The sequence below is a fragment of the Rhea pennata genome, chromosome 5 (assembly GCF_028389875.1).
Source record: "Rhea pennata isolate bPtePen1 chromosome 5, bPtePen1.pri, whole genome shotgun sequence".
NCBI lineage: Eukaryota > Metazoa > Chordata > Aves > Rheiformes > Rheidae > Rhea > Rhea pennata.
In genome coordinates this window covers 31289166-31315697 of record NC_084667.1, presented here as the reverse complement: position 1 = coordinate 31315697, position 26532 = coordinate 31289166, and the positions used below count along the sequence as shown (strand labels likewise).

Sequence of the window (26532 nt, the reverse complement as noted above, 5' to 3'; positions counted from 1 at the left end):
TAAAGACTCCTGCCTAATGTTGACAGAATACAGTAAAGAACTCCTAAACTAGTTGGAAAAACTCAAATATCAGTTGATTTGAAAGGATTAAAAATCCATGGCATTCTACAATACTTTATAAAACTCAGGAGAAATATCCAGATTTTAGAAATGAGTTCAAGTAAACATAAACTCATCTCAAATCTAGTTGTTAAAACAAAGTTTTTCCATGTGTATTGAGATTTGATGCTTAAAAGGAGTTCTTGGGGATGACAAGGACAGGGCAATTACTTAGATGACAAGATTCCAAATGACACAATATTTTAGTGTGGTGAATAATATTATTGCACTCACATGTGACACAGGAGAAAACAGTACCTTGGCCAAGTTTGGAATAAAGGGATACATAGTCTCTGACAATAATACAATCCTGATTTTTCTTCTGGAATCAAGTCAGACCACATAGGCACAAAGGAAAGAATTGGCAGGAAAAAAAGGCATGTAGATTAAAATGTAGAAATTGCAAAATTACAGCTTGCCAGATTCTAGATTATCTGTGATGGGAAGGCTTACGTTTTCAGGAATGGACTAGCAATTAACTGTATGTTGGACAAAAATCCTAAAAACTAAAATAAACTGTTGGCCAAGAAATCCAAGGTCTCTAAGAAGGAATCTCAATGTGACACATTCTTTTGAATCCACTAATGCCACTGATCTCAGTCTTAATGTTCCATTTAGTTTTTTTTTTTTTTTAATTATAATTGTAATATTGCTGGACCAATTTTTTTCCCTCAGGGAGACTACTGTAAATCCCAAATAATGCTCTCGGAGTTAATCTGGATTTGAACAAGCATAACGGAGAGTAGAATTTGGCAGAACTTGTGTAAATTTACAACATGGAAGTGAAGATATTAAAAGGGAGAAACTACCAGCTGCAGGCTCCGCCTTGCATTCTTTGCATACCCCAAACCCTGAAGTGGGTGAGGAGGAGTTTTAAGTGTTCCTGAAAAGCAGGACTGGATAACTCCTTTGTTGCTGAACAAATGAATGAATGGTTTTATTTTCTCAGAATTGCAACAGATAAAGGGAACACTTTGAGTAACAGACTTCACTGTTTCTGATTTATATAAACTACTAATCTAATAAGCTAAACTAGATAGTTGTCATTTCCATGCTTAAATTCATTTAAAAATTTACATCCGTATAAAAAAAGTTGAGATGCTGACGAAAGAGTTAAGTACTCCAAGAAGAAAAGAATCAATATCAAGTTCAAAAGGAGATGAAGTTATACAAATCATCTACTGGCTTGTGTCCACTTCCTTAGCTTAAATTGCTAGCCAGGATCTTCAGTACCATAACTTATTCTGAGGACAGATCATCATTTTCCACCCACTGATACAGCTGTGCTCTACTGGAACAGCTGAATTTAAAAACCCAAAGTTCACAAGATAAGCATTTTCATGGGCACTTCTTTCCCTTTGGAGGAGCTAATGCAGACTCTGACTTCCAGAATTTTGCAAAACTATCTTCTCCTTGAGGAAACTTTCCTATTATAAAGAGAGCATTAATTACATCTGCAAAATACTTGATCTTTAGAGTTTAACCTAGAACAAGGCTTATTTTAGGGAAGAGAAAACCAATAATGCACGAAGTCCATTACAAATCTACCTTGAAAATACAGCTTACTTAGGACCAATTTCTTTGTACTGTTTCCTTCTGATTCTGTACTCAGAATTGGAAGAATCAGAACTGGGACTTCCTATGAAATGTCAGTAATCAATCGTACTATGGAGGGAGCCAAAAGCTCCGCAGCACCACTGGGCACTTCCGTCCTCGCGGTAAGAACCACAGGCTGCAGCTCAGCACCTGAAGGCTGGACCTGCCTAACAGCCAGCTACCTTAGACCACCAGTGGAAAGTGTCCAAATCTGCCCAAGAAAAGCACTGCAGGATGCACTATGTTCTGGTAACTTCCAGCACAGTCTTTACACAGATACCCTAAAATCTTGTAAATGAGGATCAGATTTCACTCTGTTATCATTACCAGATTACTGATTCAAGCAAAGATGAAATGCAGTTAGATAACATGCCAGTAAGCGCTCAGAAAAGCAGCAGCATCACAAGGTGATGACACAGGGCTGTCCACTTGCCTGTCCAACTACCTGCCCATTTTTCAGCCTGTTCTCAAACAAGTCTTTGCACCTTCCAAATACTTCCAAGCCAGGCACAAGGTAGGTGGCATCATTGAAAGAAAAGGACCCTCCCAGAGCTATTACACAGAAGTACGATATCAGATCAACCAGATCGAATTTGTGCGATATATATTACTGAAAGGAGAGGAAAACATAAAAGCAGTACATAGTCTTCCAAGACATGAAACAAATTAAACATTTGTGTGCATGATGTTCTAAGGAAAAGTGTCTGAATTCTGTCCAATTGTCCTTTTCTTCATTAAAACAAGATTTTTGGATAGTGCATTCCCAACAAAAAAGGCCACCTTGAATGATGAAAAGGAAAAAAGACAGCCTCCTGTAATCTGAGAACCCTATGCATTGAAGTATCCCAAAATTACTCATCATCAAGAATTTTGTCTATGTCATGCAGTACTGCACACTGTTCTTCAGTCTAAAATAACAAAAGAGCTGTATTACACACAGCTTACATAAAAGCTGTTATAGGACAGGGTCTGTTCAAACAACAGGGGAAGAAAGCCTTTCAGTATGGCAGACTCTGAAGTACAATAAAGCACTTCTCTGCCAGCTTTCACACTGAACAGCCTGAATTCCCTCCCTGCCTGAGAGACGGTCTATGGAGAGCTTAACCAAACAGGAAATTCTTCTTTACTTAATTCAATATATATGAAAATAGAACATGTATATTGACACAGACAGGTAACAATAACTTTGCAGCACTTAGTAGATGTAAAATGTTACACTGTATGTTTTTTCATACATGTTTCATTTCACTTGAGCTATTCTCAGTTAACTTAATGCTGCAACATGTTGAATTAATCATTTTAAGGCTTACGCAGGAGGAATTAGCATATAAACTGTACATGGCCAATTGAGAACACTATGCAAAAAGACTCAGAATGACTAAGAGATGTATGAACTTAGACTGCTGTGGATTGAGAGAGTTTTCATCTAAACAGTCACAAAAAGTGGACTTATGATCCAAAAAAGAACCACAGTTTAGTCTTTTTTTCCTATGAATTCTTCTCCTTAGCTGTAGCATTAACAATTACATATATCATATATAATATTATATATTAACAGTTAGATAAACTGATCCAAGCAACTTTACCAGACTATATTACTACTATTTTTAACAGATAATCTAGCTTTTCCCAAGTAACACATTACTTCTAGAATTTCCAGGAAAGAAATTGTATTATGCAGGGAAAACTGCCATTAATCTCGTAAGTATAAATCTCATTTGATCCCAACTGTAACTTTCTTCAGTACGTACCTACTTTCTCTAAGAAAATTCCTCCTTTCTTGTTTCATGTTTGAATTCTCCAAAGCTTTAATACTTTAATACTAAGAAGTACTAAGACCCAGTAGGGAAAGAACAAAATCTGTTCGAACAGCATTTTCTTATGAAGTCCCTTAAAAGATTCTAGCTTCTTAAAGCAGCCAAAGCTATCCACCAGACCTCATCAGAGATGGTAAATCATTCTGAGGGCTGAACTTGCTTTTCTCACCTTGGCACATGCAGATTCAAAAGGCGCCAGCTGGCTGTTGCCCAGGAGGATGCCCTGGCATGCGCAACCGGCCATACAAACTAGTGGCAGCAGAAGGGATCTCAGCACGAGTAAACTGCGTAAAGGAACGTCGTCTGATGTGCGGGGCAAAAGCAACGAATCGCTGGGCACCCCGCGCTGCACGGGACCGGACGTTACTGTTCAGCTCCTCCGGAGCATTGCTAATGATGCATTAACATTCTGGGTGCGATGGACAACTTCAGTGCTGTAGAAACAGAACTTCTGGTTCACCTTGATGTACAATCTAGTCTAATCAGATCTAAATCTAGAGCAAAGTTACTCAGATCAGACTCTGAACTACACAATTTAAACACGTTGATTTCTTATTTTCTGTTACATTCAGCTGACAGCTAAAAGACTGAACTTGCTTTTCAAAGAAATAGGGATTCATTTCTACCCCATGGGGTAAATACGGTTTACACATGGAGGCGTGAAAAAAGCAGAGAAAGGCAGTGCAAAACTTATGAGCACTTAGTCAAATGAAACTGTTTTCTTCTTTTTCATCCCTGATCTTTCCTCAGCATAAGAATCCGGAGCAGTAGCCCAAAATGGCCAGCCAGAAGGGACAACAGAGACAAACTGTGCAGATTTCCCCCGCCAGAAAGAAACGTGACCTTCCCAGCCCTGATGGCAGGGTTAGGACGTGGAAGCACTCGCCCGCAGCCCCGGCCCCGAGCGACGGGTGGGTCGGGACACGAGGGTGCCGTGCTGGGCTGCGGCGTGACGCCCACTTGGTGCCGGCAGCCCCCGGCAGCATTTAGCGGGGCCACCCGGAGCTGCGGCTCCTCTCCCCTGAGCCATGGCCAGCCACGGAAACCAAACCACAAAAGCAGCCGTAGCAAAGCAAACCCAAGATTTAAAAAAAAGGAGAAGATGGAGTACTATCATTTAGACCTCCTTGGTGGCTCTCACCAGTTTCTGTCCAACGTCTAACAGCATTTCAATAGTTTGTATCTGTCATTTCTTTGCCCCCTGTCAGGAAGCTCACAGTGCAAACTGTCTTTCCAAGGTTATAAAATTAACATATATTCACTTAAGACTAGAACCACAACAAACTTCAACAAGGACACAAGCAGAATTGTTTGTGTAGTACTTTCCTAAAGGGATTATTTTACACTCTGAATGTTATTTTCAGCAAACTATTTCCATATAAAGATTATTTACATGGCAGAGAATAATCGTTTTAATCTAGTAGGGAATATTAACAGGAAAAGAGAATTTATGACAGGAATAAGACCTGGAGGTTTTTCAAGTGCTTAGACTTTGGGAGAAAAGTTTACTGAAAGTGGTTTAATAGAAAAATCAGTTTCATGAATAATCAAGAATTTTTAGAAAACATTTGATCACTATCACTTAAAAGCAGTATAAACTTAAGGATTTCATATACTACTTCTGCAATCGTAACAGTCATAACCTTCCATTTTAGCCTGCAATATTCACATATTTATTTGGAGAGAAAAAAAATCTGTTGTATTGCTCCTAAATATAATTGTTAGCGCTTTATCTGGTTATATATCAGCCAATTAACTACACTGTATTTAAGAATCTATTGTAATTTGATTTTCTAGATGGATAAAAGGTATTGGAAAGTGCAAAAAAGGAACACATTCACTACAAGACTTTCACAGTCTCATAAAATAAAATGGGGTGGGATGGGATGGGATGGGATGGGATGAGATACAGCGATGTAGATACAACCCCAGACCAGAACTCGGGAGACCTGACTTCTACTGTTCAGCAGCTGTTCTCAGATCACTTCACAGTAGTCTGTTTCTCAACTGTTAAATGGGGCTATAGACTTTGAGCTCCTTTTCAAAACAGCACATGGAATATTCTATAAAACATACTTATTTATTATCCTTAACAGTTTGTTATACCTCAAATTAGCCTCAGATTTCATAAACAGAAGTTTTTGAGGAAGAGATTAAATATGAGATGTCAGCTCTTCGGTCCACTGTGTACTGTGCCAACAGCTCAAATTAGGTGGAAAACTGGCTCATCGAACCAGCTGGGAATTCGAGGCAGGGAAATGTGGGGAAGCATTGGAGTTGGGGTAGCTGTCTGGGCACTGCCCCTGCGCCTCTCCCCATGAAAGGAAGCAAGCAGCTTGGCAGTAGGATTCAGCCAAAGAGTTCCCAGCTCGGCGTGTTTCCACCCACAGAACCCGCGAGCACAACAAAAACCAACCTGGCAATGTTCCACTTGGCAAATCACATCCTTTACACACCAGGATGCTTTTTCAGCAAATTAAGGGACTGTATCACAATTACTTTCAAAATGGACATTTAAATACCAGTAAAAATATGGATTTTTTTTTTTTTGCAAAAAAATGTTTACATTTTCATTTTGCTTCTCACCTCAATAAAAAGCAAAACTTATTTACTTCTTTCTGTTGCAAAACATTCTAGTAGACCATGCTCTGGGACCAGCATTTAATATGCTTCACTTCTGTGATACGGAAGATCCAGAGTACATATCCATTCTGAATCAGGCGCTTTAGTGTCCACGAGACATACCTGTGAGCATTTGCAAAATGAGTAACTTTCATACAGTCTCTTCTCTGATCTGCTCTACTTCATACATGCACTTGCTGAACCAAGGGCAAAGACAAAGTGCCTCTACAGTCAGGTGATAAAAACCCTCCTGGGACTTCAAATTGCTGTTTTGTTCATTCTGATGACTTCACCTTCAAGTTAAAAAGCCAGACTCTTCTCTGCTGCCCTAGCAAAATATTCAACTAGTTTTGTAAAGCAGAGGGATTCGAGAGGAAGAGACTGAGAAATCTCTCCTGAAATAGCTGTATTGATATTTAGGACTGCAAAACACTCTGGCGGAAAACCACTTCTAAATGCCTAGGACATTTGAACCTTAGTTTCTCCATCGAGATTGAAAGTCTTTTATCATTTGTGATAGAACTCTTCCTCTGCATGGAAGTGATATCTGGATGAAAAATCTTCACAACAAAATGTTCACTAAAAGTACCAATACACTGGTTTTTTTTTTCCTAGAGAGAAGCAAGATTGAAATGTTTTTCAAAAAAACTGAAAATCACTTCTAACACTGGTTTACTGAGTAAAAGATTGAGATCCATGCCAGTTCTGAGAAGGCTAATTTAGAGCTCTTAAAATTATCCAATTACCAAATAACAGAACTCTTTCTTCTGTTCGTTTCTGATCCTCACAAATGCACACCCTCGTTCAAAAAGGCAAAGTGTCTTCTTCAACTCATCAATACATCTCTTACAACATAGCTCTACCAGGAGTTTACCTTTTGGCCAGCAAGAGCACTTTGGCTGCGTTAAGCCACTTATATATATAGGTCATTGCCAGCACTGAAAATTCACAGAATTAGTCAAAACAGATGAGTCCCTGCTTGTCACAGCGAGCCACTCGCACATGGAGAAGCACACATACAAACAAAAATCTAACAACACATACAAAATTTATTTTTTCCTTATTTTCCAAATCCATTTGGTAAAGAATTCATTCAGATTCTTCCTGTCCTAACATACATACACAAAAAAGATTTATAAATATATACCTAAATATTTTTGGGTCTTTACTAAGCATGTGTTTAAAATCTTCGAAAAAAACAAAGGCAGACCGCTCAGTATGTTGTGGGATTGAATCCAGGAGAAGGGAGAATTATTTTTATGGATACGCGTATGGAAAGCTGAAAGACTACCTGATTGCCATCACCACGTTTACCCAATGTAGCTGTAAATGTAGCTAATTACAGGCACTCCAATTTTGATTGCTTTTTTGCCATATGCAATTGAATATCTTGCCAACACATTCCTAATAATTTGTCATAACTAATTCCAGTTATGTCCATAACATACATTCCAGTACTAACACTAGGATTTTCACCAATTTTTGCAGCAACTACCTTTATCTGCCTGAGCTCATGCCTTTGTTTCCATCACTGCACGTAACTCTTTGAGTTAAAATCCCTTTTATAGATGCTAGCAACAATGGGCCTTCCCTGCAAGTAGCAGACATTTCATTAGGAAGCACCTCTAGTCCTTTCAAGTCTAGTCAGTAACATGCTTAGAATTCAGCAGGCCAGAACCTCTGGTACCTAATCAGCTAACTACTTCAAGCCTCCAAACACACCAGAAACATCAATAACTGAAAAACTGCAATTCTCATGTTCACAATGAAACAGCGCTTGAGAGAGGAAATGCCTTCTGGTCCTAAATCCACCCTTCAATGTCATGGGTCTTGGAAAGGTTAACTAAGGGTAGGCAAGAAAATCCAACCATCGTATCAGAAGAGCAAAGAACGTACCAGATAACAACTGACACCTAGATTAAGCACTGCATTTCAGTAGTTTGGTAAAGTTGGTACTGCTGAGGGAGTAAGTCTTCCCTTTTAAATCATTTACCTGAGGAACTTTTTCCTAAGATTATTACTCTTTATGTACTCTTGCTGCAGCTGTATATTATCAATATCCTTAGCCCTTTAACAAGCTATGCACAAGTAACAAGAGTGCCGATAAATTATTTGACGTTGACTCACAAAAAGGACATGGACTTAATCTTCCGCTCACACAAGATGCTTCTCATTTACATTTCTGGGGCAATGAATCCCAGGTACGTAGATGCAACTTGAGTTAAGCAGTGTGTTACCCAGGAACTGGCCTTTTTTCTTCAGGATCAAGATCTCAGGGAAAAAAAAAAACAGTTGCAGGACTAGCCAATCAAAGGAAAATATTAAATTTGAGATATAAAGCATGTTTGACACATAAAACATCAGGTAAGGAAGAAATTTTACAACGGTTAGCCAATCCATGTGCACAGCTCTTCTGCTGAAGCCACCTCTCCCTGTCTCAGACTCTGTTTGCAACCTTCCTCCTTCCTCAACCTTTCCCTGTCTTGCATAAACCACAGAGCAAATTGCCAAGGAGACTTTTTCTAACTATGACTTTGCAGAATACTTAGTGAAATACGGGCTTAATCTTTGACAGAGCTCCCTTACTACAAATAATCAGTAGTATATTATTAATAGAGATTACACTTTTTAAAAACAATACAACACAAAATTTTTTAATTATGTACAAAGGAAGTGCTTTTTCTACTATTAGCCGCACCAGAACTGATGAAAGTTATTTGAAATACATAGTAAAATGTGAATCTGCATGTTTTACTGGATCAGCATTTCTCAGTTGCTTTTTCTGTTCAGGCTTTTCTTTTATCCTTCATTTTAGAAAGTATTACACTACTCAGCATTACGAATACACTGCCAAGGAAAGCTACCTCACTTGCAGCTCCTCCTTTAAGCTAAGAAGGGATTTAAGGATTACAGAAAATACATATTTTTAATAGCATTACTGTCCTGATTGGTGTTGGAGCTTTGAAGCAGCAGCTGCTTTGGCACATGTGCTATTCATGTTCTTCCTCCATGCCAAAATATACATCCCAACCTAGTTCAAGCAGATTCCACACAAATTCCCTTAGCCTTCAGACGACTGGGTACAGAACATAATCTATTTCAGAGAGAATTAATCCACTGGTACAACCACATTTAAAACAGAAATACTGTTGATCTGGAAGTACACGCTTTATACAGCTAAATTTAAGAAGGCATTTACCTTCTTAAAAGAGCTTACACATAACAACTTGTATTAGCTGTCGTATCAGGAATACAGTTCATACAGAAGAGCCATGGAAAGTAAGTAAGGGTTTGTGGCAGCGCTGACAACAGCTAGGAGCAATTATAAAGTCGCCTCATTCTACACGTACAGGTGTGTGTGTGTGGGAGTGTGCATGCACCGTAGCACAGTCGGAGCTGACGGTACTCTGGGCTATGGCGTTTGCAAGGAGAACTCATTAACCCCCCCCCCAACCCCTGAATAGGCCCTGCCTTTACTTTTGATATGCTGATAAGCTATTAGTGTGCAAATTCACAAATATTCTCCTTATTTAGAAGCAATCACAGACAAACTTGATTGCACAGGTTATTCTTGAGCAATTTTCCTGTCTGCCTCTGCGCCCGAGGTTTTCTATAAAGCCCAATTTCACATCACCTAGAGTACCGTTTCTCGTAATTAAGTCTGCTTACTGAGAGTTTCAAGACAATCAAAAACTTATTTTTTCTCCTTTCCCGTTTTGGGAGGTTCTAACCCAGAACGACACAGCCACCTGTCAACAGTGAAAACAGCATGTCAGAAAAGGGGAGCCCGGCAGGCAGGCTCTCCGCTCCGCTCGAGAAGGGGGTGCTCTGCCTGCAGGCCAGCTGCGTAGGCGCTGGGACTCAATGAAACCTCATAGGGACAAATATTAAAACCCACTGTATAAAAATATGTTTTTGACACTCTTTTGGAATATTCTCTTGCACAAAATGTTCAGAAAAGGAATTTAAAAAAGGCATAAGTATTGCGGAAGTATTGCTCTTAGCAAGTCTACTTAAAAAATACAATAGATTTAAAAGAAGATATTCCACTGTTTCAAAGTTACATTTTAAAATTAAATAAGTTTCTGACTCAGTAATTTTTCTTGCCATTCTCAAATTTAGGCTTTAGAATTCCCAGTATTTTCCTGCTACTTGTAGTTAGCAATGTTCTTTCACACAATTTCAAGTTTCAAAATGTAATTCTGTCAAAATAGAATTTTCTTCTGGTAATATGCCATTGTTAATGAAATACCATTTTAAAACATTCAGGAAAACTTAAACACATTCAAATCAAACCATTCTGAAATTAAATGTTTTGATTTTTCATCTCAAATAGTTGCTTCAATATTTCATAATCTATTATAAGTAATGTAGTAAAATAATATACTTCATTTTTAGTTACTTCATTTTTTGCTACTTATACAGTTGTCATGACCCTTCCACTGGAAATTTCTAAATGATTTAGTTGTATTACTAGTTAACATAAAAGTATGCTTCAAAAGGGGAAATTTCTCATTTCAATCATTTTTGTTGCTCTACATTGTCCAGTTAAAAAAGACCCCTCTGCATAGTTTTTTTCACTACTAGTTCTAAGGAAAATATTTCTTCTGCAGTATTTGGATGGACATTTCATACAGCAGCACCAAAGGAATAAAGCTAGAAAACAGTAATGTTTAATTGCAAGGCTACCAAAATCGCCTAGTGTGTAGGAATATAAACAGCTGTGCCTTTCTTCTAGCTTTCCACACGAGAATCTGAAGCATGTAGCTGTGAAAGCTTTTATCTGAGCATAGTATGTACCCTGAATCAAATAATCCCAATATAATACATGTGACATACACAATCTCATCTATCTATGTAAACATTTACAGTGCATGAGCAGCCTGGAACCTGTAAGAATAACACAGATTTTCACTGCAGAAATTATCTATGGTCCAGCAGGTGGTGTTGAACTTCTTGAGAAGTTTCATGCCATCTTTCATTTCTAAGGCTGAATTTTGGTGATGTAGGACATCTATCTTGGTGTTCATGGAAGACTAGCCACTCTTGTGTTTATTCTGAGGCTTGCCATTGATGGTTTCAATGTTATTTGGAATTATTTTCAATAAATTTCAGCTGAAACTGTATAAAGCTCAAAGCCAGCACTCTAGATAAGTTATTTTTCTGTTTTTCCATCTTTACACAGACTAATCTTATAAATTTTGCAAGAGTACTTCAGAAAACAATCCAATAAGGTATGCAGCTGTAAAAAAATTTGTATAAAATAAAGAAGTATGACAAAATATTAGCTCAAAAATAAATGAAAAACATAATTTCTTATAGTTTTTCGTTATGAAATTCTATCACATATAAGGTAAAAATTAATTTGCAGTAGATGTAGATACTTGATAAATGACAGCTTCAGCATATGAAAGATTTAATTAGAAAAGTATTAAAATTAAAGGACAAGAATCATATTTAATAGATGAGGAGATTATTACATCTGGGATTATTTTAACTTCTTTTTTTTTTAATTAACTACACACAATACTGCCACGTTATACAGCGCTCAGTAAGCATTATCCCATCCAGAGTACATATTAATCCTGCTGCTTCCTCTCACATTTTCCATCAGCAACACAAAAAACTGACTATACAGCCCGGATGCAAACCTACCTGTTGGTTTAAATGACCAGGCCTAAGGCGCTAAGTAAGAGAAGTATTTGGAGAAGTTTTCTTATTTTATTATTGCAATAAAAAGGACATGTTTATCTTTCTGACATATACCAGCACAACCGCTACCATTACTGAAATTGTTTTTAGAGACCACACTAAATAGACGATCCATTACTAGGTTGTGTCCTACTTTTTTAAAATTCCTGTGCTATCTTTTACACTCATGGTAGGAATGTTATACATTTTACAAACATTCGTTATTTTATGCATTGACAGTATCTACATGCAATAAGAAAGAAAACTATTTAAACATTCCTGATTTGGAAGGCAGACATTGAATGTGAACAGCAGAACCCCTGAAGTTTAATCACAGCTAAATGTGATTTTTGATCTTGAATAAGTTACTTGAAAATCTGCTCTTCTGTAAAGCGGCTATGCTTACTGCATGTTCTACAAAAATTTTGGAGGAAATTTAATTCATGAAATTTATACATCTTTCAGCTAAAAGGCAATACAAAAACACATTTGAAAGCTGTACTGTATCCATTAAGCTCAAATCTGGTAGCCCTGTTATCAGAAAAGCATTAGAATCAAAACCAGTAATTAAAGTATATTTAATTTTAAAATTTAGTCATGATTTCACTAAATTCACACAAGAGATTTCATTAATAGTCAATTATCTTAACAGCAGTGAGTTCATCACTTTATCCTGAATTTGTATGTTTTCCCTATTTTTAATATTGCATATTCTTTCCTATAGTGGTATTATTCTAGCTCCTTTGGCTCAGGCATAATCAACAGCGGAGGGCTGTAAATGTGGATTGATGTAAAAATATGAACAGAAGGGATCACATTCCAAAACCAGCTTTCACACAGGTTATCAGATTTGCTATTCCCCCAAAGAACTCCCAAGCCTCTCTCACACTCTGCCGTTAGAGACAAACTCGTTTAGAAGCCCAAGGCAGCAAGTGTTCTCCCGACAGAAGCCAGCAGTTGCCTGACATCTGCTCAGCATACAAATCTGGGTGTTTATCAGGTTGGCTTAATATATTTTGCAACAACTAATGTTAAACACCTCAGATGGGCTAAAAGAAAAACACTGAAACTAGATTAATATACAATTTTGAGAAGACAGCATATAGGTCTTTCTCATCCTCTACAAAAATCTTCCAAGTTATTGTTTGGAACACTATTTGTAGCTAAGGCTATTTTATAGTGTCTAAATATACCATAGCACAATTATAATTCATGTAACTTTGGATAACCTTTACAAATAACAAAACTAGGTTACTAGAAGATTCTCAAAAAAAAAGCCAAGAAACCTTGCATAGCCAAAAAATGTACCGGTCTGATCTGTGCAGCAAATTTAGAAAATGTTTATCATGATCTTAATTCTGGGACTTAACACAGTGCAGGGGCAGATTTTCTTAACAGGTAGGATTGGTATGTGGGATAATTTACTCACTGCAGTTTCTTGGTTTTTTTTCCGCTACATCTGGGATCCTTGCAATATCATATACAAAGAGGCCTGAGCATACGGACCACCTAGAAGAGGCAATCTGCTGTCTTAGCAACCATTTGAAATAACTCCCTAAAGCTCCCAGAAAATGTTGTTCTATTAATAATATAAAATAGATAGCTGTTTTTCACAGGAAAGTAGCTTATTGCTCAAGAGAGGTCACACTACAAAGTATTTCTCCATTTTCAGCATTTGTTTGTTCCTTTATGTTCTCTCTTCCCTGTTCTACATTCCTTCTCTTTAAAAAGCAGTAGAGTAGTTAAAATAGGTCTGAGACAAACAGTCTAAACCAAGCAACATCAGGTATAATTAAGGCTCCCATACATGCAGAGTCAGCTTTACTCATACAACCGGAATTTCCAAAAAGATTCAACGAGTTCCTAAAGAACAAAACCCTGATATGTGCCTGACAGATCATGAATAAACACTGAGAATGCCCTAAGGAGCCTCTAAGACACCGCTGACTGCAGCGAGATCCATAATCAGCAGAGTTACAAAACGGTTTAAGTACTTGAACTCCTTCTTGCACGCTCACGCTTGAGAATGTTTCTTTCGACGAGAAAGGCGGGTCCGAGTGAGCTGTGCCCACCCACAGGGAGAGCAACAGCAGTGGCTCCTTCACATCGCTGTGATCATTGGAGCCCCCTTCAATCCGTGAAGCAAACATTAGCAGGACGAAGGCCTTTCAATTTATACCTACAGCCTACCAATCAGTCTCCCAGGACAAGATTGCCAGAGACTGCAGAATAACCCTGCCCAAAGTGAGAATGCAGGGGGAAGGGAACAAAATGGTAGCTGTATACCACCAGGGAACTGCCCTCTCTAGCTATGCAGTGCTATGAAAACCATTCTCAAGAGACAAACATTCATTTTTGTACAACTGCATCGATATTTTCTTTGCTACTCATGATTTATTTTCATGTGAAAACTCATTTCTTCAGTATATTGCTGTTTTTCATAATCAAAAGTAACTATGCACAAGAATACAAAACAATGTCCAGCAAATATTGTTTTGGAATTTATTTGGTAAAACAAGAACCTATTGTATAGAAAGTCCAAGCAGCTGCCAGTAATAATAGCTTCTTGAAATATCTTGCCTATATGGTTATTCACTATATATTCACTATATATACTTGTCTATGTAAATCGGTATCGAAAGTGCCTAAGCCAGAAAGTTCTGCCTTAGCAGTACTTGTAGGCTACATTTATATTCTAACCTTACAGGCTTAAAACAAGCCAAAAGGAACACATGTGCATTTTCAGTTTCACTCAGCAACTGAAAAGGGAGATCCTGAAAACAGAGGGGAAAGAGGGTGGCTGGAAACATGTATTATTAAAAAAGAGAAAAGAGGGGAAAGAAAACGTCTCTGAGGAACATAAATATTCCAAGTAACTTTTCTTTCCCCTTTCAATGCTTGTTAATGCGTATATTTATACTGTGTTTGATTCCCAGCAATATGAACTTCCACAAAGACTATGCAGAGAGTAAGACAAAATCCATTTTAGAAAACAAAACCGCATAACTATACTGCCAAGTGCTGCATCATTCCCAGATGTATCCTTGATTTGGTAGTGCTTGCTCAGTACATCGAGCTTTAAGTAGCTGTCCTGAAGCTATCTGGGATGGAAACATAGGCTTGAGAAGTCACCTCACTCAGAAGTGGGTGAGTGACCAGGGTAAGAACATACCTACATATGGCTGTTCCCCGGTATTTCCCTGCTGTAGACATACGGAGGTGAGAGGCTGAGGAGAGGACCTGCTTCTGTTAATGCAGGTGCTCTCCCTACAGAAAGGAATGTCTCAGATCTCAAAGAGCAAGGCAGGGAAGTAGGAGGCAGAGGGGGAAAACAACCTTATCTCCTGCTTAAACCGAAGGCCAGGTCTCCCAGCTTCCTCTCCTGATTAAGATGACAGCCTTGCACAGGAATCTGGACAAAGTCTGTCAGAGAATCACTCAGCGTATGAGAAACCAGCCAAAAGAGCTTGACTCTTAGAGCAGAGATGAGGGCACTCAGGAAATTACGCTGAACGGTGAGGCTGCTAACAGGCTGCGAGTGGTTCGAGGGGAAACAGAAGGGTAGTGTGGGAAGAGGCAGGACTGAATTCAAGGCTCACTAGTGGGACTGCTCACTGGGGCAGTGTCTCACGAGGCCTCTCAAAATTATACAGCTATTCAGCAGAGGAACACCAAGAATCCCTCTGTCAGGAGTTGATGTTAATGGAAAGAAATAACTCTTAGGTGATCATTAACACTCAGGTGATCATAATGTGGCGGTATACAGCAAGCAATCTAAGATAAACTCTGATGAGAGGACTTGTCGGAAGAGGTTCTTCTGTATAAGTACAGCTATTCTTACAATCCCAGACTTCACAAACCAGGGAAGAACAAGGTTGTTTTGATACTGAAGTAACCCAGCATCATGCTGGGAGCAGACAGAGGCCTGGATGAGACAAATTCCTGGAGTTCTGCAGGAATAGGTCTGGGAGAAAAAGCAATATTGTACAGCTTTTTTGGTCTTGGACTCCAAATACTCTCAACTAGGTCAGGGAAAGAAAAACCACTAATTCTTAAAACTACTTCATGGTCTTACTTTATAGTCTTTGGAAGCCAAAAATAACCAAAACAAAACAAAACAAAAAAAAAAACCCAAAAACAAAACAGAAATATGTGTCTTGAGTAAAAACTAGCACCAAAGCTGAACATCTGATATTTGCTCTTGCTATCTAAGATGAAGAGGGAGACTCTTCTGGAGGAAGCAGTCTTTACCTATCATTCCAAAGTTATCATTATGTATTTCCATTCTTGATTGCACAGAGTGAAATGAGTAAGAACATCTATGAAGGTATATGAGGATAAACCACTTAAAGGCAAACATCCTGCGGAATGGACCAAAATCAAAAGATATTGACACTTCCCTGAATAAAAGAAGATCTTCCACTATCTTTGTTTTAAGAAAAAATAGCAGCATCATTCACTGTTACCTGGATTTATGTCTCATGGTACACAGGAAAGGAATTGTGGACACAGTCTGCATTATTTTGAATGGAAATATACTGTGATCAGATGACTAATGATCTTAGGTTGTTAGGTCATGAGAAAGAGCTATCTAATCAAAGCGAATAATCAATCACTGTTGTTCAGGACAGCAATGGAAGTTGAAACAGTATCCCTCTGCAAACACTGAGAGGTTCTTACCATCATTAGAAAGGGAACAGTTGTGAAGGAGGAGGACTGTAGGGGTAGATTGCATCTAGATCCAAGAAAGTCACATACACAATCTGGAACAATAAGAGCTAAATATGTTGTCACTTCAGTAGTGACAAACTGCCTTTTGAATTCAGAAAGTGGTTCTCAAGACAACTGGCAGAGCAAAAAGTGAATTCAGCCTGGTAGCAGGAATTCAGCAATGGCTTGTGGTGAGAACTGATTTGCCTCACTTGACTGTGAAGCATGGAGAACTGAAGACCTCTAATTATTGTCTGAAGAGGCTAAAGGATTTTCCCTACACCTGCCATTCAAGAACCAGTCAAGCAGGTAAAGTATCAGGTTGTTGCCACAGGGTTAAATGTCCTTTGCAAAATTTCTGGCTCAGATGAGTCATCATCCAAACAAAGCCTATTTAATAGTGAAAAAACAATGACTTAGGTAGATTACCTTGGCTGGAGGGAATGGATATTTGAAATACATTCTTTTAGAGTCACTGAGATAGATGTGTCCTCTTAAATGCTGCCTAAGTGGAAGAAAGCACAACTTCCACTGACTGACAAAAAGAGAATTAGTGTGATCTGCACTTCCAGAACTGGTCTTCAGTTCTCAAGGAAGTAATTGCAAATGCAAAACTGGCATCAGGTCTTGACACCAGATTTGCACAGAGAAGCCCCAAAAGGCATCAGATAGTTCCAAGTCCCAAGAAGTCCATAAGGGGAATCCTAACAGCGGTGTGTCTGAAGATGGGAGTCTCCACGACACAAAAGCACAATACTTCCAGAGCAATTTCTTCTCTTTAGGTCTTCCCACAGAGTGGAGGTGATTGATTAAGTGTTAGTGTCAAATTCTAGACAACAGTTCTCTAATGAGCCTCTTCAGGAGTCTCTGGGGGCCAGAAAGTCTTGTCTAATGCAAGAAATTGAACAGTCTAGTAGACATTTTTTTAGCAGGAGATTAAACTAGGCATTTCTGATGTCTTACCATGACATAATCTGGCACTGCAGAAGTAGACAGAGGTAGACTGCAAAACAGGGCAGAAGCTGGACTCAGAGTAACTTGAATCCTTGGGTCTGAAAAGAAGTCTGTAGTTTTAACTAACATATCCTAACAGGCATGTTTCTTGTGGGGGTTTTGTTTATTTGCTTGTTTGGAAAGTGGAACTTGAAGCATCAACAAATGAAATATTTGTTCGGGTATGACCCTTTCCTAAACAATAAAAGCAATTACTATGTACTGTGACACAAACACCATTTGAAGTTATCCTCAAGAAAGATCATTATTCCACCAGACAAAGAAATAAACACAAACAAAATAGTGAATTACTAAGACTAGATTAAACAAAACAAAACAAAAAAAAAAAAAGAGAGAGAGAGAGAGAGGGCTAGAAACTACATGGCTAGAAGCAATGTTTGCTTGGCTATAGCTTCCACAGCCAAGCAAAGAGACCAGAAAAGGGGGAAGAAAGGAAAAGAAAACCCACAAAAGGCAGAAGAGAAACTAAAACAACAACAACAACAAAAGACTTTAAATGTTTAAAACTGATGGTAGTGACATATCAAGCAAATGCTTTTGAAAGGCTCTCCAGTGGTGCTTACTAAGAGGGAGTCAGGGTTATACAATCAATTTTCCACCAGTGTGTGCATGGCTTATCAAAGGGTAAAAAGAGGTCTCCAGTTAAGCGCTTACAAGTATTTAGCACAAAGGTATATACAGACAAGTTTTTAGATACAAAATTAAGCGTTATGAACTTACTCAGATTCAAGTACCTATGCAGAATGTTTTTATATCTCTCACACTAGAAACTGCATGTAGTACACTAAATGGTATATATGTACTAGAGACTGCTCATGACTGCAATTATCAAAATACATTACTTATTAAAATACATTACTAAAGATACAAATACTTGTGTCATGTTTAGACTTTTTCACTTTCAGATCACGTGATAAGATAATTCATGTTAGAGAAGACTGCAGGAAGTCTCTAGTCCAAACTCTTGCTCACAGCAGGATCAGCTGTGAGCACAGACCAGGTTGCTCATGTCTTTAACAAGGCAAGTCTTGCAAATCTCCAAGGTTGAAGACTGCACAACCTCTCCAGACAACTTGTTGCAGCTTGACTGTCCTCATGGGGAAAAAGTGTTTTCTTATAAACAGTCCTAACCACTCTTGTTTCAGCTCACGTCTATTATCTCTCATACTCCCACCACATACAGTGGAAAAGTCTGGACCACATCAATTCCAACAGGCTTTCAGAGAAAGCTTCAGAGTTCTTTCTCTTAAACTGGGAAACTATGTGAAAACTTGCACAGTTGAAGTAAATTGTAACAGAAGCAAGACTCTAGAATAAGAATCAGAAACCCAGTTTCATTCAGTAGTGAACTATGTTGTGTTGCAAGTAAGTACAATTTACTTTTTCCCCTCTTGATAAATGTTTTAGTTAGTACTTCAAATATCCACTACATATTGAAGCAGTATTTAGCAATTTCTCATATTTTCTTACTTCAACTGGTTTGTGGTTTCAGTAATTCCTTTTAGAAGACACAGCAACTATGTATATTGAGTTGAGGGAGTTTCCCAAGATATAAACAACCTGCAATTAATACATTCAAAAAATTGATGCTGTTGCATTATAAAGTTTGTTGCCTCATTCCTAACAAAAACCAGAACACACAAAATCAATGGAAAGAAGAGGTTAAAAAATCCATACATGGTTGAAAACTAGTTGACTTTTTCTGCAGCCTGTTCAGCACCAAATAATCATGACCACGGAGCTGTTCCTCTTCTGCAAGTTCCTGACACTTATCACACTTATTTTGTACAGTTCTCTTTTATTGTCCAAAGCAACACTCAATTACCTCTTGAGACTATTTTAACCAGTACCTTGCCCCTAAATAGATTAGGTTAAGGATTCTCCAGTGTCACTTAGTCTCATTCAAAATGTTCACATTTTCCAATAAACAGGAGAAATAGTTGCAACAAGTTGCTACTTTATTTTTAACTCATTTTAGAAGCTGGGCATCAACCGATGCCCAGAGCATCATGAAATGGAAGTCAATGAGTTCTAGCAAATGCCTGAAGATCTTCATCAAGGACACTCAATTCCACCCTAAAGAAAAGGTGAACTAAAGCTTATGTTACTGTTATAAAATTCTTAGATCTGTCTAGAATAATATACCCAATGATTCTTGTATGGTAATTGTAAAGAGAGACTGTATTTTAGCATAAATTCAGAAATACTCTTGTAAATGAAAAAGGCAATGAGATATATACAGCAGTTAGATTACAGACTCAGAATTCATCTTTGCCTTCTCAGTCTCCAAATCGTATACCTGGCATCTCCTCATCCTTTTATCTTTAATACACTCTTTTAATTAAGGTGTTGGATCATGAATTTAATGACTATGTACAACTGTTTCAGATTGATTTATCTCCTGCTGACTGTGAAACTGCTGATCAAAACTTTGGAAAAAGAATTTTCATTTAGGGGTTTGGATGCAACTTCAAACCCTCCCTTCCCACCCCATTTTTTTGGTACTGCATCCATCCGTCTTTGAAGCCAATTCACAGAGCCTTGTGCTCTTTTCTGTTTAATAAATGTAAACTAGGTATACAAGCAATGGCCACATAGTCACCAGTTTTAAAGCCACAAGTAAATAAATATCTCATCCATTCTTTTCCTTCTTCCTCTCCCAATTTGTATGTCACTTGGGGATCGCATTTCCCACTTCAAATGTCTCAGTCCTCCTTCAAGAAAACTTAAGAATTTTTAAAATTCAGAATTTTAACTAGATAGGAATATTGTGTTTTCATTCACTAGTGGGTAAGGAAGCTTTTTTTTTAAGAAAGCTGAACTGCAAGCCAGTGGATGATTGAACATTTCACATTGAAAAGAAGTAAAAATGCAGTTCCATATGCTTACATGACAGACTCAGTTTCTGTCTTAAGACACTAGGAAAGTAAGAGTATAGCAGGCAAACATGAGCAAAATACTAGCAAAGCTCTGAACTCATTTGTTAAACAGAACTGCATCATTTTATACATCTCCAGACAAATCACTTACTAGTAGCCTAATGTATTCACATTGGTATATAAGATTAGAAAAACCTAAGTGGTTGAGTGCAACATGGTAAGTACAACTTTATTTTAATATTAAAAAAATCTCAAGAAATAATTGTCTTTTATGCTTTTTAGAAAAATAAACAAACCAAATACAAGAACTGATAAATCATGAGACATTGCTAGAAGTCTTTTAAGACTGCTACATTCAAAATGAAGTATGCCAAGCACTTTCTTACAATTCCTATACAAAGCCAGAACACAGCAACTCAGGAACTGCCTTTCTAAAAGCTTGGGTAAGCCCATTGGGCAACTAACCAGCATCAAAAAAGCATAAATGATCACAAATGAGCATGTCTCTGAAAACAAAAGCAATGTTTGGCACTACTGTTTCAGTGTAAACCTAGAGGAGGACTCAGAATAAAGGACCACTTAATTTTCTTACTTATCCACTAATACTCCAAGCTTCTTTAAACGTTTTCTTCTTTATCACATACCTCTAGCTTTTATAAATGCTATACCCTTAATGAAAGTTTCACTCTCTCAAATATTGTTCTTGCTTCTGCTCCTACATTGGCTTTACTTTAATGAGTGATGAGTTCAGTGACAAACTAAGAATTTCCTGATTCACTCTAAAGCAAACCAAGTCAAGCCCTCTTATGTTCCTAGCAGCAGAGTAAAAGGTCATCTTTAGGAACATTGTGCTGAAAGCATTTGGAAGTAAGTCATCTCAAAAACAGCAAGTATAACACAAGAATCTAATGGCTGATTATGCCAAAGTGAGACAGAGAAGTGTCTAATTTCGAGTCTTTATGACTCAAAATACACGAGAAAAACAGGTCACATTTGCTAACAATATTATACTTCAGTTAGATTAAACAAACATTACTTATGAAGTCCACAAGTAACACCAATTTCTAAGGACTGGTGAGTGCTTTGAAAGATAGGATTGTAATTCCATGTCTTCTTGATAAATTGAGAACACAGTCAAGATTAAATTCAGTAAGACAAATTCACAACTCTACACATTGAATAAAATGCATAGACACAAAATTAGGCAGCAGCATGTGCAAGAAAGGATCTAGGTCTTTATCGTTGACCACACACAAATACTGTGATGCTACTGCAATAAAGCCCCATATACTTGGCATGCCAACAAGGGAAGTGATTATAATAGTCTAATGAATTTTTGTCTCTGGATTCTATATGATTGTATGCGGAGGTACTCAGGTTGACTACTGTGCACAGTTCCAATATAAATAAGACCGGACTCTCACTTGTCTACAGAAATGGCAACGTTAAAAAAAATGCAATGAGAAGATGATAATTTTAGTAAGAAACAGGGCAATGGGATAAGGAATAAAGGAAACTTCAGAATTACTGTCTTCTATAATATTAAAAGATCATCAGTTTAGGAGGATTGTCTGGTAAAAAATCAAATTAAAATGTTAGCAAAGACTCAGTTTAGATACTCGGGAAAACTCTTACGTTTTTCTTTAAACTTTCTGTAAAGTATAATACATTGAAGTATTTGAACAGGCTATCTGGATATATTATGGATTTTTTTTTCACAAAGATTTCTTAAGAATAGATCCAAAAAACATCCACCAAGAATCTTCTTGGAATATTTCTTGGAATACTTCTCAGAGTAGGATAGATAAGATGAGGTTCAGCACTAAATTTCTATTATTTTGCATTATTTACTAAATTAAATCTATTACACTTCATATGCATGTTGATTAAAGTGGCCTATATAGATACTGTTCTATAGTCAATCAGTGCTTGATCATTGCCCTCGAGCATAATTTGCCTTTAAACTGCCATCAAACAATTTGCAGACTGTTGCTAAACACTACAAAACAGAAAGTTCAGCAGTCTGGTGCAGCAGGACAGCAGTTGGGAAAGGCTTATATAAAGAGGCCAAATGGGACAGTCTATCCCACGCTCTCATAATGCTGCACGGCACTGGGATGTACAACTACCACTGGCGTAACAGTCATTATTACATCCCTAAACTTCTATGACTTAATTTGGCATCCATAAGTCCCTACCTATATTCAATTTAGCTATTCAACATATGATTATGTGCTTGTGGGAAACAATGTGATCTATTTTGAAGCGAAAATGTACCCTGAGTATGCTTATGAGGACAAAGTAGTAGAAGTTTGGCCACATTAAAGAAACGACAGTAAAAACAGATTTTAATTTCTTGTTTTTCTCAGCGAAAAAACGATTTAGAACTGTGCAGAACAACCTACACTTCTGTAAGGGTCTCTACTTTAGGGCAAATAAAAGGATACCCTAAAGAGTAAAGCAAAAAACACCTGTCCAACCAAGAATTTTAACACTTATGCTATGTATAAGATCAAGTCTTAATGCTTAATGCAGCTTAATGCTCTGCAGCTTAATGCTTAATGACCACATCTGCTGGCTTGCGGAGTCAGAGAAGAGCAAAGGAGCCACGAGGAGGTCGGGAAGGGCAGAGCACAGCCCCTGCGGGCAGACTCCCGGCAGCCACCTCCCGCGGGCTCACCCTTCGCAATGCTGCAGAACTCCACCGGCTGCAGCGTGACTGACCACGGGAAAGAACGCTATTCCTGCCCAAGCGCGCCACGAGGGTTGTAACAGCCCTGGCAATTCCAGTCTGGATATAACACCCTGCTACTCTAGCACGTGCTCCCCTCAGACATTTTCAGGCATTGCAATGGCCCATGATCAGTTCAGCGCTCAACAGCTACGTAAACCTGACCTCGCGATGCCAGTGGGATCTTTGCCTGAGCACAGTACATCAATGCAGATTCTTCCCATGACCATCAATGCAATCCATATGCCTTAATTTGGAAGTGGCCCTCACAGGATTAAAAATACAGTGTTTTATATTGGGTTTTATATATTAAATGGTGGGGGGGGGGGAGTATATGTGAGTTATTTTGTCAATGTCTGTTAATTTCTTTTCTGGTTATACAAAGTCTTGCGAATATGAACAAAATTCTTGGCTCTGCACGGTGCGTTCAGATGTATTGCTTCGTTTTGGTTATGATTTGAACCACAAACATGTCTCCTTCTGGAGGCAAAGGTCTATACCAGTAGTCCTGAACCTGCATCTAGTCTTCTGCCATTACTTATTGATTTTTGCTGAGTTCATTAACTAATATATTGAATAATACATTTTCTATTCGAGCACAGAAAATACATAACTGTAAATGTCCTGCAAATTACTATACATAGTTTTTCCTTTTTTGGCAAAACTGTTTTGACACCATTAGCATCTTCACATTGTAATCCAACACTGCACATGTTTGTACTAAAGAATTTTTGCTCCTTTAGTTCCTAGTACCTAGTCATGATTCAAGAGGTATCAGTATTCATCAGCATAGGTAATCATTAGATACTTAAATAAGAATCTCAAATCCTGTATTAATACAGGCAGCACTGGCAGGCACTATCTGAATGAACATCTGTTAATTGTGCTAATGTGGGAAGAGCACAGCAAGTACTGTTTGTGCCACAAAAACACAAATTTAGTTATGCAGAAAACCTGAAACTCTCATCTGCCAATTAAAATACTGATTTCAGATTGCAATCCATATAATAAGGCTAATTAAACAATCTTCCCTCCACTGAGATCCATTAGGCTTTTTCTCTTTTTTTGATCTATTTAGAATTTCCATTTGCCTCCCACTCTCCGCTCATTTTATAATTCCTTCGGCAAAGCTTAGCAAGTTTCTCACTTTATTATGAGTTAGACAAGCATCTGGCCATAAAGGCAAAACTCATGCCAAATCTTTCCCATTAGCTATAGGGACAGAGACATTAACAACTGAAATACAGAAATGAATGGTACGAAATTTCTTTTAAAAGTGATGAAGGACAACATTTCTACTCCTTAATATTAGCTGCTGCTTTAATGTTGAGTTTTGAGGGCTTTTTTTTTTTTTTTTTTTTTCCTTTTGTACTGTCCATTTCAAAGATTTTTCCCAAATAATATTAGGAAAACATGTTGTTTTAGGGAAAGTGGAATTATTCCAACAACAAATAAGTTATCACTTATTCTAGATTTTCTTATTAATGTATGAAAATAAGAAAGAAGTCTCTAAATAGACTAGACAGGAAAACAGGACAAATACAGACCGAGTTTGCTCATCATATTTGCTATATGCTAACAATGAAAGACATTTCAAGAAGAGATGCTATGATTAGATTGATTTCCTCCCCCACATAGCTCATCAGAATTAAAATCTTTCAATATTTCTCTTGAAAATATGGAGGTTATTCTTAGTGATAAGTGAAATCTTTTCTCTATAAATCATTATTAAAATTAGCACTCCTCAGTAATATTACTCCTCCTATAAACTGTAACTAATATCATAAATAGTAATGTTTCTCAGTTCAGAATGTCAAATAGCTAGAAAAACAGCATCTAGTCTGAGAATCCTGGACAACAAACCTATGTAATTTCTATCCACTTTCATAAATATGATGCGTTTTCTCAATTTTGTCCAAAATACTTCCAACAATGTGATACTGAAATAGCTTAAAATACTATTTTGTGAATCATAACTCTGGACTCGTGGCCCTTTTATTACGACAAAACAGCTTTTCGTCCTGCTCAATTTGTTTGTTAAATAAAGTAATAATGAGCCTCTTTAAGAGAGCAGAATCTGATTTATGACTGATAAAATAATCATTACAGTTGTGGAAAGCACACTTCTCAGAAGCATAATCTACATTTGAATGGACCAAAATATCTAGACAAAAAAATGCAATGCAAAAAGCAAAAGATTTGGATAAAATCATTTGCATATTAACTTTGACTAACAGAAATCCAGGTGTCCTAGGCAGATGAGTTGAAGTCAAGATACAAATGCCTTAACCTCTTGAAGAGGTTGCATAGAATATAAAATATATTATGCTGCTCTCTTATTCAGGCCAACATGCACAAATATTTATCCTTACTCAAGCATATTCTGCTGTGCAAATGATGGCTCCCTTTAAGCACAGCAAACAGTAAGGTAAAGTCCTAGAAGATACAGTTCAGGGAAAGATCTCTCACCTGAAACGTTCCTGCATGGTCTTCTTCCTTGTCACCCTCTTTACCCTCCTTGAGAGCAATCAATGTGAATCCTCGAAAATAAGCAGGAGTGGCAGCAGAAAGTGTCACTGAGATATAAAATAGAAATAATTAAATAAATAAAGGAAACACAGTATCAGCTGTGAAATCAGCCACATGCATGCGTATCATTTCAGAGTTCAGTTTGAAATGGGTGTTCTGAATTCGTATTAACAAAAGCTAGAGTGCTAACAACATGGAGTAGCGGCAGTCAGAATACAAACAAGTTCAGCTCAAATTTCCACGTAAACTGAAAAGCATTGGCAGAGTTTTAATGTGAAACATCTCAGCTATTTTCACCCAGACTTCTTTTTAAAGCAGACTACTACTCTGCTCAGCTCTAGAGGAATTTTTGATATGAAGGAACATCTCCTGAAGCATTTGGCTTCAGCTTTGGTCCTACTCTGAGAAGAGACCTGGATCTAGCCAGTAGTACACAGAAAGTGTCCAGATCCAGAGCCGTAATGCGAGATTCCTGTACTAACTGCTCCCACTGAACTACACTCCACATGGCGCCGCAGCCAATAGAGGCGGTAGCTCTAAAACCATCGTTCCACTCTCTTAACCTCAGGGCAGAACTGGACATACAGTTTAACTGGGGGCTAAAACAGTCCTCTAAAATTGTGCCGACAGCTGTGACTGCCAAATCACACACCAGCCACATGTGCTAATCCCCACACCAGCAAAAACACCCTTCTCACTTCAGTCTTGTCCATGAAGCCTTCAGTGACTGGATCTGCCAACAGAACGTAACACAATACTAGCTAATCCAGTTTTACTATTCTCTGCATCGGGACTGTGTCCTTAATTTTTAGATAATACAAGAGACTGTGGTATGTTACTGCTA

The 26532-nt window shown here is 37.8% G+C and overlaps 1 protein-coding gene across 1 annotated transcript in view; it reads right to left on the bottom strand.

Moving 5' to 3' along the window:
- Positions 1-26532, bottom strand: part of SPON1 (spondin 1) — a 197999-nt gene that overhangs the window by 165220 nt on the left and 6247 nt on the right. Inside the window, exon 2 of the mRNA XM_062577305.1 lies at positions 25629-25735. Coding sequence (XP_062433289.1) covers positions 25629-25735 — 107 coding nt within the window. The remainder of the gene's footprint in view (positions 1-25628; positions 25736-26532) is intronic.